The sequence below is a fragment of the Histomonas meleagridis genome (assembly GCF_020186115.1).
Source record: "Histomonas meleagridis strain 2922-C6/04-10x chromosome Unknown contig_23, whole genome shotgun sequence".
In the NCBI taxonomy this organism is placed as follows: Eukaryota; Parabasalia; order Tritrichomonadida; family Dientamoebidae; genus Histomonas; species Histomonas meleagridis.
In genome coordinates this window covers 67,036-80,070 of record NW_027150820.1, presented here as the reverse complement: position 1 = coordinate 80,070, position 13,035 = coordinate 67,036, and the positions used below count along the sequence as shown (strand labels likewise).

Sequence of the window (13,035 nt, the reverse complement as noted above, 5' to 3'; positions counted from 1 at the left end):
ATGTAAAAACACAATACGCTCAAATCAAATAATTCGAAAATTACATTAAGATGAAAATAAATTTGTTTTTAAAACAATGCAATCAATTTATAAAAACTGATCAATGTTTTTGTGATACCGCATAATATATAAAAAGAAAAGTTATCAATTTCATATGAAATATGTTCAACTCAAATTTAATTTAATTTACATAAATCATGAAAAATGAAATCAATTTATTTTTATAAAAATGTTTAAACATCAATAAGAATTATAATTAAAAAAAAAAAAAATAAAAAATAAAAAAATTATTTACAAATCCGTTACATGTTCTATAACATTAATGTGTTCAACAATCATTGTAATCTTGATAAGATTCGAATGTATTGTGGTTTAATTGGGTCATCATATTGCAAATCATTCAAATGACTTTCAAATGATGAGTAAACCATTTTCTTTAGTGCTGCTTTTCCTTCTTCAAATGTTGATAATGATTCATAAATTTCAAGAATTAATGATTCAATTCCACTATTTAAAAATGGTGAAATCGTTTCAATGATTCTTTCGACATGATTTATTAATAATGGTAAACATTCGATCGTTGTTGCAATTCGTCGAATGATTGGAAAAGATTTAAAATTCCCTTCGTTTAATATTTGTAATAAATCTGAGATAAAAGGTGCGCATAATTTCGCTGCATTTGGATTCATAGTAATATTTGATAAATAAACAAAAACATAATTCGAAACTTCATCATCTCTCATTAATCTCAACATTACTGGTAAACAATCCTCATAAATTTTCGAAAATTGATTCCGAGATGAAAGTGAAGCAAAAACCATGACTGTGAACTTTTTGATTTGTTTATTTTCGGTTTTAAGGAATTCAAAAAGTTCCCTTTCGTATTTTTGAATAAATTTTGCGCCTTCAGATTTAGAACAAATAATTCCTGCTAAACGAATAGCAAATTGTGTAATTTCCGATTCTTTCGAAAAAGAATTGTTAAAGAATTTAATAAGGTTTTCATTATTGTCATCGTTTAATATTAAATCAGCAGGAAGTAAAGTTAAACAAGCAATAGCTATTTTAGAGATTTCGTTGTTATTATGATTTAGAAGAGAAACGAAATGTTTTGAAAGTGTACTCATTAATGAAAATGTCGAAGGTTGCATGAGTAAAACATGAGAAAGATGTAAAGTAAAAATAATACTTTGTTCTGATTTAGAACGCAAAATTGATTTAAAAGGATTTTCTTTTATTTTCGCGAAAATTGGAAATGATTCATTAATTTGGAAAATTTGCATCAAAATTTTTAATGTTTCGATTTTTATTGATTCACTTTTATCCAAAAGAATTCCAAGAATTGAAAATAAGTTATCTAAGAACTCAACTGATGGTTGAATTGATTTAAGAAGGAATTGACAAAGTAATAAAATTTGATAATCGTTTTCTTCATTTGAACGATTTAAATTATATACTAAAGTTATTAAACCATTTGATTCTTCAATACTTAAAGGAAACGAAGGAAATAATTTCATCATTTCTAACGTCGAAAGAATTATATCAGGGAACAAAGCAAATTGTGATAAAAGATCAGGAATTGTAGTTAAGACATCATCAATAGAATCATATTGTTCATTAACAATTATCTTTTGAAGTAATAAAATTGTGTTTTTGCGTGAGTTTCGTCCTTTAGAAACAAGGAACTGTGAAAGCTTTTGGAAATGTTCTAATTTATATATTAATTTAGGATTAATATTACTCGAAAAAGAAAAAAGAATTTCAATAATTCTTTTATCTTCTGTCGCTAATAATAAATCAAGAATTATTTCATTTCTGTCTGATTTCATAAACAATGAAATAAATTCTTTATTTTGTCTTAAGTTATATAATATATTCATATTATCTTGTAATGATAAAACAATGTTTTTAGCATCGAATTTAAATATTTTGGTGATGATAACATTTTGATTTTCTTCATTGATGTTTGACAACAAATTTGTTATTAATAATTTCTTATCTTCAAGTTTTATTATCATTTGAGAATATTCATTAACTTTATTCTTATCTGTCCCATCAAACATTACTTCGCCATTCTCTATATCTGAAACAATTTTCTTGAAATCTGGCCTTTTATCAGGTTCTCTTTCACAACAATCACGAATTAACTTATAAAGATTAGGATTACAATTCTTTGGTATGATTGAATGATCATTATTAAGTGGATTTTCATCTTCGATAATTTCATTTGTTAATAATTCTAATAAAATTTTACCAAATGAATAAACATCGACTTTACTATCATAATGATCTGAATGTTTTACTTCAGGCGCCATCCAAAAATTGGTCCCAACTCCGATTGTCATTACATCTTGATCATTATGTTGTCTACTTAATCCGAAATCAGATATTTTCGGAAAACTATTTGAATCAAGAAGTATATTTAAGCTTTTTAAATCTCGATGAATAAATTTCTTCTCATGAAGAAATCGCATTCCATATGCTATGCCTAAAGCTATTATTGTTTTGTCAGTTGGTGTAAGTATAGGTAATTCTTTATTATGAATTCGTTGATATAATGAATGACCTGACATATATTCGGTAACAATAAATAACTTACTAATACAAATACCAATAAATGGAAGTATACATGGATGATTATATGTGGTAAATGCATGAACTTCTCGTTTAAATAACTCAAGTTGTTGGGCAGTTATATAAAGAGAGTTGACGCTTTTTAATGCAACATACGTATCGTTGCTCTTACGATGCGCGTAATAAACCATTGAAAAACCCCCTCTTCCAATCTCACTGCAGATGGTAAAGTCATCTTCTGGAAGATCCCATGGTAAATATTCTTTCAGTTCATCATTAATCACAGATTGAGGTACAATACGTTCTGCGCTAAATGGTGAATTGTGGCGTTCAGAAATTATGGTTTGAACTTCCGAAACTCGTTCTCTTAAGATGCTTTTGTTTGATTCTGTTAATTTGTCTGATTTTTCGAGAATCTTTTTAAGTTCGTTCATGATCTTTTGACAATCTTCATAATCATTTTTTACAAATAGTGCTTGTTCTTTTGGAAAATAGAAATCTGGAGGAAATTGTAATTTAGTACAAATTAGATTATATTCCTTTCGAAACTTGGTTAGAGTTTGTACAACTGTTTCAACTTTGTATTTCATAGTTGTTTCTAAGCAATTTTCTTTATTATAAGAAATAATAAATTCATTCAATGCTTTAAACTTACTAATTAGTTCTAATATTATATTTATTTTTTCTGCATTTAAAGGCTTTTTTAAAGCCGGAGTAGAATTTATTGATTTATAGAGGTTATCTAATGTTTGAGCAATTTCTGCAAATTTATGAGAATGAAAATAAGTATACTTTGTTTGGCATGAGAAGAGTAAGTTGAATAAGCTATTCTTGAGCTGCTGAACCCATTGAACCGAAGGAATAGCAAAAGAGGACATATCGTCCGGAGTGCCCCGTTTTAAGCTGCCCAAACAAACTTCACATTTCTAAAGCCAAATTCAGATGTTTTCTCCTTATCTTCTAGATTTATTTATAAAAGATGGTGAATTTAAGGTTCAGTTAGATAATTATATTTCTACTTTATGGTTTTTAATTTCTGCAGATGGACTTCAAAATGCATTTTCAACACCACAATCACCTCTTTCAGTAAATCCAATATGGGATTACCCTTCTCGTATGATCATTCAACCAAGTGATATTATGCATGCATATTTATACGTAACATTATGCACATACGCACCAAATGGTCAGGATGTCATAGCAATTGCAAGATCTCGTGTAGGATTAAGATCATTGCCAATATCAAATCCAAGACAATTCAGATTTCCTTTAATGTCTGCAAAAAACGCTGCACAGGAAGTTATGTCCCTTAATGTTGTTGCAACTTTATCACAACTCGAACGCAAACATGAAAGCTATGGTGGAACAAACACAAAATTTCAACTTGCGCTATCAAATAAGCTTAATTCACGATGATTTTTCATTTTTTTTGTTAAACATTTAAAATTTTTTAAATTAACGAACATTCTCTATCTTTAATTGGGCAGGAATTTTCACCACTTTTTAAATACTTTATTACGGAGTGATCGTTTTTTGGCTTTTGCCTAACGTATTCTATCGCCAAAAGAACACGCTATAAACTAATTTGTAAAAAAATCTTTGACGCCAAAACTTTTTTTTTTGGGATTTGCATGCTTTTTCCAGATAGTAATGATCATTACTATTTCTAAAACAGAAGTTTTTTTTCTTGTGGTTGAATAAATTTCACCTTTAATGCATTTTTATTTGATGCATTATGGAACAAAAATTTTAATGATATTATAAATATATTTATATTAATAATATATTATTATAATATATTTGAAGTCAACACAAAGATTTAAAAGAAGAAATATAATAAATTTATTCTCTAACTAATGAGGCTTATTTAGCAAGCTTAAAACGAAAAGATATTTCAATGTATATTTTACCTGGTCAACTTGAATGTTGCCAAAAATGACGGATCAATCACTCTTGGCTTATCAATTTCATCCAATGGAACAGAAACCACTTTGTTATTTATCGTTGCTATCATTTTTGAAGTTTGTCCCTGAAGCAACTCCATCACTGCGAGGTGCCCCATTTGTGTTCCAAGAATCCTATCGTAGCCAGTTGGGGCACCCCCGCGCTGCACATAACCCAAAACCGTTTTTCGAACGATCAAATCGGTATCCTTTTCGTGTTCTGAAAGGTAATCGGCAAGTTTATCTATTCCTGGTTGCCACCCAGATGAGACTATCGTAATGCATTGGTTTTTGCCTTTAAGACTGAATTCAGCCATTCGCTTGGCAAGTTTGGACATATCTGCGCACGGTCTTTCTGTGATCATGCAAAAGTCAGCACCAGTAACAAGAGCAGAACGTATAGCTAACATTCCACAGCTACGACCTTCAACTTGAACAAGAAATGTACGTTCACGTGAAGATGAACTACCTCTAATACAATCAACGCACCTCATAACGTTGTTAACAGCTGAGTCAACGCCAAGAGAAATGTCAGTTCCGTTAATATCATCTTGAATTGTTGAAGGTATTCCAATAACTTTGATACCGCGTTCAATAAATTTACGAGATTCCTTTAATGAGTTTAACCCACCAATAACAATGAGACCTGTTATCTTTTTCTTTTTTAATATTTTCATTGCTGTATCCATTGTTTGGTCAGTAAGAATTCCTTGTGGCTTTGCAGTACCAAGAAAACAACCAGCTTTTCCTATTTTACCAGAAACATCTCTGCTTGTTAGGAATGACATTTGGTTTTGAAGAAGGCCTTGGAAACCCCAACGAATTCCGGCAACACGAGCACCATGAGCAGCTGCTGTCCTAACAATTGCACGAATAGCTCCGTTGATGCCACTGTTATCTGTTCCACTTGAAACAACAGCGAACATTTTATTTGATATCTCTTTGTTTCGATTTCAATGGGAATTGATCGTGTTTGAATTGGGCTTTAAACGGTTTTTTATCATTCCTTCATAAAATTTTTCCTAAACACGTTCTTTGATAAATTTCTTATAGAAACAATTACGTTGAGTAAAAACTTTAAAACTTTATCAAACACCAATTTTTGTATCCAAATCACTAAATTTTTTGTACTTGAAATTCATTGAATGATCAAACCTCAAAAACATATAAAACTGATTTTAGAAAAAAAAATACATTGTTAAAGCAATAAACGTTTTAGTCTTTAGCTTCGTGAACCTTGATGACATCTGGTTGTGGTTCACGTGGTCCAGTGATGCCTTGTGGATCGTGTGCCAACATAATGAGAACACGGATACCAACAACGGCTTGCTTCATTGGGATATGGCCAACAGCCTTTAATACGTACTTTTGTGAAACATCACCACTCTTAACCATGTAACCTTCGCGGAACTTCATTGCAGCAGCACGTGCTGATCTCATTTTACCTGAGATAACAACTTCACAACCACGAGCGCCAGCATCCATGACAAAGCGGATGATAGAATAAGCAGCACGACGAGCTGGAATACGGTTAACAAGCTTGAAGCGAAGAGATTCAAGCTGGTTAAGAGCAGAAAGACCACGACGTTGGATACGATCGATGAAGATTTCAAGTTGGTCATCTTTAATGTGCCATCTCTTTAAAACCATCATGCGGATTTCTTGGAGGCGACGGCCATTGTTGTCAACAAATAATTTTGTGTTAGAAGCCTTGATGATGATTTCTGTACGGGATGGTGTTGTACGAACTTCACAACCACCATATCCATCAGCAGCTAATTCACGGGTGAAGAGTTCGTTAAGTTCAGCATAGAAAAGACCTGTTTCGATAATACGACGTACTTTTGTGCAGCGTTGAGCTTTCATAGCAAAGGCGGACCATAACCGCCAATAATAAGAGACCGTTTAAATACTTACTGTTTTTTTAATTTTTTTTTCATCTTCTCAGGATAAATGGTGAATGTGTGATATTCTTTAAAAAGGAAATAGTTTTGTGCAAATCTAAATCAAATATTGAGTTAAAAATCCAAAATGAAATTTCACAATAATAATATTTATCAGAATATACATGCATAAAAATTATTAACTACAAATCAAAAATAATTATAATAAGGTGAACGTGTGAAGGTCAATAATGAGTAAACACCAATTCTGTGCGCTTTTCTAAAATTTGCCAAACTTCTTTCTGAAAGACTTTTTATTTTTTTCTTCATGGCAGCCATCGGAATCGATCTTGGGACAACATACAGCAGTGTTGGTGTTTGTGTAGATGGTAAAATTATAATTGTTCCAAATGAAATGGATAAATTCTCAACACCATCCATTGTTTCAGAAGACTGTGTTGGCGAAGAAGCAAGCAACCAAGGGATTATCAATCCGCAGAATACGATCTATGATACCAAGCGCATGATAGGCCGAAAGTTTACTGATCCAGAATTTCAAAAAGATCTTCATATATGGCCCTTTAAAGTTATCCGTGGAGATGATGACCATCCAGCGATCGAAGTAAACTGGGACAATGAAAAAAAATCTCTATATCCAGAAGAAATATCTGCCATGATATTAACCAAAATGAAAAATATTGCAGAGGAATACCTTGGAACCAAAGTAGAAGATGCTGTTATTACAGTTCCAGCTTATTTCAAAGATGCACAACGTCAAGCCACACATGATGCTGCCGTTATTGCTGGTCTCAATGTTTTACGCTTTATAAATGAGCCCACTGCTGCTGCGATTGGCTATGGTTTCAAAAGCCACACAGACGAAATTCGTCATGTATTAATTTATGATCTTGGCGGTGGTACATTTGATGTTACAGTTCTTGAAGTCAAAGGTTTAGACTTCACTGTGCTTTCATCAGGCGGTAACTCACATCTTGGCGGCGAAGATTTTGACAATCGAATGGTCACATATATTGCTGATAAATTTCAAGAAAAATATCAATGTGATTTACGTCAATCTCAACGATCAGTCATTACATTACGTAAAGCATGTGAACAAGCCAAATTAGTTCTCTCAGTTAGGGACAAGGCAACCATCATATGCGAGTCCATATATCAAGGACATAATTTAATTTGTGATATAACTCGAAAAGAATTTGAAGAACTTAACAAAGATTTATTTAAACATACTTTAGATACAATTAAAAAAGTCATTCATCAATCGAATTTAGATAAAGCAAAAATTGATGAAGTAGTTCTTGTTGGAGGATCATCAAAGATTCCATATATTAAGAAAATGATTTCTAAATACTTTGATGGAAAAGATGTAATTCGACGTAATATTGATCCAGAACAAGCTGTCGCTTATGGTGCAACTATACAAGCAGGAATAATTAAGGGAATCATAAGTAATATTAATATTAATGAAGTTACAACGTTTTCTCTCGGTGTTGAATGTAATACTGTTAAAATGGACGTGTTAATTCCACGAGGAACTAAAATTCCAATACAAATATCAAAATTTTATACAACGAATAATGATCAACAAGATTTCGCTCAAATTAAAATATATGAAGGTGAAAGTGAATATACAAAAGACTGCGATTTACTCGGTAGTTTTTATTTGGACGGATTTAATACTGAGCAAATTCCTAAAATTAAAATTACTTTTGAAATTAATGAAAATGGAATTCTTACAGCTTCGGCGGTGGAAGAAAATACAGGAAATTCATTTAAGTTACGAGTTGGCAAAGTGGTTGGGGAAAACGCACAAAATGAAAAATAAATGCTAATTTATTTTCAAATACCTATCGAAAATTTTATTGTATACAAAAGACGAAATGTGATAGCATGCAAAATGAATTCAAACACTGTAAAAATTTGTATATGTTTTTTTTAAAATATTTTATTGAAAGTTGTTAATTTGAATGTACTTTATAATGGAAAAATTTTTCTATAAACAACTTAGATTATTTTGCTATTTTTAGTATTTGGATTGGTACTTTGGCCGAGTGGTCTAAGGCGTTGGATTTAAGCCCCAATACCGAGAGGTGCGTGGGTTCGAACCCCACAGGTACCATTTTTTTCTTTATTAAACAACGAGTTGATGGAAATATTAATTTACTGATTTTTTCCATATGATTATAAAGAACAAATACCTTTTATGTAACTCTTGACCAGATTATCGAAAGAACTAATGATAATTTAGATTTCATAATTTTTACATAATATATGTATATAAACCAATTTTTATATATTAGATATGTTTTTATTGAAAATTCGATTCAATAGCCTGCACAAATATTTTGTAAGATCTTGTATGTGTTTCGAAATCTATAGATAGTTATAAAATATAACTCAAGAACGCTGATCAAGATACCCTATGAAAAGTCGCCATCGTAATATCAAAATTTCTATCGAGCGCAAAAGATATTTGAAAATTTCCAAATGATAACGAACCAACAGTATCAAGCTAAATTACAAAGTTTATCAGAACAAATAGAAAAAACACAAAAGGAACTTGACGAAGCTGAAGAAGTACTTTTGCAAATTATAGGCAAGTCTGATTTAAATTATGATGTTGTTGGTGAAAAAGAAAGATATGCCAAAATCTTTGATGATTATTTAGAACATCTGAAAACCATTACAAGAAATGCTAGTGATCCATATCTTGACACAGAAAACTATATTAATCAAAAAAATAATCAAATTGCAAGTCTTTCTGCAAAAAGAGAATCATTAAAATCCGAAATTGAAAATCTAGATTCCAAGGTAAGCGCAAAACATCAAAAACTTATCCAAGAAAGTCAAGATTATCATGCCAAAGTACAAGATATCTTTCAAAATCTAAAAGACCTATATCCAAAAATAGAGGGAATTTTTATGTCAGTTAAAGACGAGCTCAAAGCATATATAGAACAACTTAAAAATGAATCAGATTCTATCCATCCACATTATATCAATTTATTAAAAGAACAGATTGCAAAAAACATCAACGCCAAGCAACAAGAAATCAAAGATCTTGATCAAAATATGGAAGAACTTCGCAACAAACATAATTCTACTCGAGAGCATCAACAAGATCTTAATCAATCCCTTTCTGAGGCCGAAACTCTTTACAATGAAACTAATGAATTCTACCAAGAGATAAGAAAGGCATGTGATCAACTGGAAGAACTTTCAAAATCATTCGAAAAAGAAAATCAAACAGAAAACGACCGTTATCGCGTAACGGTCGAATTCATTGTTGAGTTGAAACCAATTGTTCAAAAGATTGAGACTTGCGTTTCTAGTTTTAGCGTAATCTCAAAGACGCTTGAAAAGGCTTCAGTAAGAATTGTTGTGAAAGCTGATGATAAATTGGGAAGATATGGAGTTGCAATTCCTCCTGGGATTAAAAAGTTCTTTAATTTAAGGGAAAAAATTATTGAACTTGTTGGGCCATGGGAGTTCTCGTTACTGGCCTTAAATGAAGATGAACTTCTTAAGTTTTATAATTCATTAAAAGAGTAATTTTGATTGTGATAAAATTTTTTGGATAAATTTCAATAAAGAATATCAATAGATCAAAACAAAAATCTGATTTTTTTGAATTAATACGAATAATTATTTAAAGATTTTTATAATATTATTGAGAGACATTCATATCTAATTAGTGAATAAATAAATTATTACAGACGAAATTAAAACTAACTTGAACAAATAAAATTATTTGACTGTTTCTATATGACCAAAATAACATGCATATAAAAATGGATATAAAACAGCTCGAAACCCAAGAAGTGGTTGTGATCGTTTTACTCTCAATAAATGACAATTTTTGAGAATCTTCGTTTGCATGCAAGGCGGTTTTGTTTGGCCCTTTTAGAGATGGCTGAACTCGCTGTTGTCTATGCTGCTTTGATTCTCAACGATGATGGAATTGAAATCACAAGTGACAAACTCAACAAGCTCATCCAAGCTGCAGGAGTTAAACTTGAATCATATTGGGTTGATCTTTTTGCAGAATATTTCAAGACACACGATGTTACTGAACTTGTTAAAGGAACAGCACTTGGCGGTGCTGCTCCATCTGGTGGTGCTGCAACAGGTGCTGCTGAAGAAACTAAAGAAGAAGAGAAGAAGAAGGAAGAAGAAGAAGTCGTTGAAATGATGGGTGGCTTTGATGACCTCTTCGATTAAGTAAATAATTTGCCTTGCATATAATCTTACTTTTTTTATGAAAATTTTTTTAATTCGGTAATTACAAACGTTTAATATAAGTAATATATCTATAGTTCTTTGAAAATAATAACTTCATTAAGCAACAATTAAATAAAAAAATCAAATTTTTAAAATTGCAGGTTTTATTAATTTAGTTCTTTTGCAAATGGATCATCTTCTCCTTTTTTGTCAAACAATGGATTAAAGAATTTCTGAGGTTCGCCAAGGTTTTGATTTATTTGATATTCAATTTCGTCATTTTTCATGTCTTTTTCTTCTTTGTTGTTATTAACGTAAATGTAAATAGTTACTGCAATGATTAATGCTCCTACTACAACTACACCACCTCCAATAGCTGCAACATATTTATTTGATTTTGAAGCCTCTGCGTTAAAAACTTCGCTTCCGATTTTTTGTGTTTCCATTGGTGAATATGAAGGAGACATTGAAGGGGTTGGAGATTGTGATGGAGATTTCGAAGGGGTTGGAGATCTTGAAGGAGATTTCGAAGGAGTTGGAGATTGTGATGGAGACCTTGAGGCGGTAGGAGATTGTGAAGGAGAAGGAGATCTTGAAGGAGATGGTGATCTTGAAGGTGTTGGAGACATTGTAGGTGTTGGAAATGGATTAATAAAGCAGTGGACAGTATTTCCAAGATTATTTGCATTATCCAAAGCTGCAATGTGAAAATATTTCATTTGTTCTTTAGGTTGAATTACATGTTTTGTTTCCGTAGTTTGGTATTCTCTTCTTTTATTTCCATTTATTTTTGTATCATTTTTATTATCAATAAGATAATAATATGCATAAATTCCAGTTTTTACTTCGATATGTTCATCAGCAGAAACTGCAATAACATTAGTAATATTATCATTTTCAAAAGCTTCAATTCTGAAATCATATTTTGTTCCTATATCAATTCCTTCCCATTGAATTATTCGACTATTTGAACAATCTAAAGTTACAATTGGAGCTTCAAAATCATTTGATGAATGATCAACGAAACTTGTTAAATTTGTTTTTCTTTTCATAGAATATATTAAATTTGCCATTATATTTCTTGAGTGTGAATTTGTTTTAGCACTATTTGAATCTTGTAATGCTGCTGTATTATTATAAGTAGCTAGATAAGGAAAATGGTGTGAATGTTGTGGAAAGTTATATCTACTTCCTATTTGAACCCATGTATCGCCTTTTGCCAATTGTTTTGTTGTACCGGATTCTGGAATATGAAACACACTACCTACGCCTCCACTGAATTTCCATGGGTAATATGTTATTGGTCCTAATAATAATATCTTCATCCCACGATCATACATATCATATATTGTACCAAACTGGTGGCATGGATGAGCATAAAAATTAAAATGTGAAGGTCCTAATGTTAAAAGTGAAAATGGTTTTTTTCCTTTGCAAAAATATCCAGATAAAACATCACGACCAGCAATAAAACCACCTTCATTTTCAATATAAGGTTTCACATATTTTTGAACTGTTTCTGTTGTAATAGAAACACCTGCATTAAAATTATATTGACCATGAAATACTACATCATATTGATATATCATATTTGGATTATCTTCGAATTCATCTATTGATACTGGTGTTACAAAAATAGATTGTTTTCCTGTTAAAGGGTGTTTTCCTGAAGGTTCTACTGGACCACCGATTCCTTGTCCAGGACAATCAGCAGTCCCTCCTTCCATATAAATTTTTAATAAGCCTGATACATATAATTGTGATTTTGTTCCATTGCTAAAAATTACATTACAAATATGTGGCAAACGGCTTTCTTTATATGCATTATTTCTCACACCTTTGGTTGTATTACTTGGATATATTTGTAATACTTTTATTATTTGTCCATCTGAAAATGTACTTATCCTTTTCCAATCACCGCCATCTTTCCTTTGATATGCAAGATATTGTACATTATTCCCTTTGACTTTTGACCAATTTAGAATAGTCCCACCTTGACCATACATAGCAGAAGGATAATTGACTAATTTAAGATCAATTGATTGTTCACATTTTATGTGGAACAAAAATAATGAAAACATTTTTTAAAAAAATAATATAAAAATTACAATAATGAAAAGCATTTTTCACATAATCAGTTATTATAGAAAATATTTTTATTTTTGAGATGAACCCAACTTGTTTCTCGCTATGAGGTTAATTTTATTAAAAATATAAATAGTGGCTTTTTAAATAATAAATGAAACCCCAGAAACTTGACTTTTAATAAAATTAATTGCTTTGCAAAAAACATCGAAATAAAAAATCACTTATCTATGAAAAAAACGTTTAACCTACACAAAATTTTACAGTAAAAAATAATCAGATGGAAAAATTATTATTGCTCAAGAAAGAAA

At 30.9% G+C, this 13,035-nt stretch overlaps 7 protein-coding genes across 7 annotated transcripts; 4 read left to right on the top strand and 3 right to left on the bottom strand.

Moving 5' to 3' along the window:
* Nucleotides 1-3,516: 3,516 nt before the first annotated feature.
* GO595_003671 (uncharacterized protein) lies at nt 3,517-3,990 on the top strand (the record flags this gene model as incomplete). The annotated part of the gene is made up of 1 exon (XM_067916717.1): nt 3,517-3,990. One exon carries the CDS (start codon nt 3,517-3,519, stop codon nt 3,988-3,990), a length of 474 nt encoding a protein of 157 aa, XP_067775958.1.
* Nucleotides 3,991-4,480: 490 nt separating this feature from the next.
* On the bottom strand, nt 4,481-5,443 carry GO595_003670 (Phosphofructokinase family protein; the record flags this gene model as incomplete). Its single annotated transcript, XM_067916716.1, has 1 exon — nt 4,481-5,443. One exon carries the CDS (start codon nt 5,441-5,443, stop codon nt 4,481-4,483), a length of 963 nt encoding a protein of 320 aa, XP_067775957.1.
* A 289-nt stretch (nt 5,444-5,732) lies between these two features.
* On the bottom strand, nt 5,733-6,383 carry GO595_003669 (ribosomal protein S3; the record flags this gene model as incomplete). Its single annotated transcript, XM_067916715.1, has 1 exon — nt 5,733-6,383. One exon carries the CDS (start codon nt 6,381-6,383, stop codon nt 5,733-5,735), a length of 651 nt encoding a protein of 216 aa, XP_067775956.1.
* Nucleotides 6,384-6,728: 345 nt separating this feature from the next.
* GO595_003668 (cytoplasmic heat shock protein 70) lies at nt 6,729-8,243 on the top strand (the record flags this gene model as incomplete). The annotated part of the gene is made up of 1 exon (XM_067916714.1): nt 6,729-8,243. The coding sequence occupies one exon, from the start codon at nt 6,729-6,731 to the stop codon at nt 8,241-8,243; it is 1,515 nt and encodes a 504-aa protein (XP_067775955.1).
* Nucleotides 8,244-8,905: 662 nt separating this feature from the next.
* GO595_003667 (uncharacterized protein) lies at nt 8,906-9,970 on the top strand (the record flags this gene model as incomplete). The annotated part of the gene is made up of 1 exon (XM_067916713.1): nt 8,906-9,970. One exon carries the CDS (start codon nt 8,906-8,908, stop codon nt 9,968-9,970), a length of 1,065 nt encoding a protein of 354 aa, XP_067775954.1.
* A 357-nt stretch (nt 9,971-10,327) lies between these two features.
* GO595_003666 (60S acidic ribosomal protein P1) lies at nt 10,328-10,639 on the top strand (the record flags this gene model as incomplete). Its single annotated transcript, XM_067916712.1, has 1 exon — nt 10,328-10,639. The coding sequence occupies one exon, from the start codon at nt 10,328-10,330 to the stop codon at nt 10,637-10,639; it is 312 nt and encodes a 103-aa protein (XP_067775953.1).
* Nucleotides 10,640-10,806: 167 nt separating this feature from the next.
* GO595_003665 (bacterial Ig-like domain protein) lies at nt 10,807-12,366 on the bottom strand (the record flags this gene model as incomplete). Its single annotated transcript, XM_067916710.1, has 1 exon — nt 10,807-12,366. One exon carries the CDS (start codon nt 12,364-12,366, stop codon nt 10,807-10,809), a length of 1,560 nt encoding a protein of 519 aa, XP_067775952.1.
* Nucleotides 12,367-13,035: the final 669 nt, after the last annotated feature.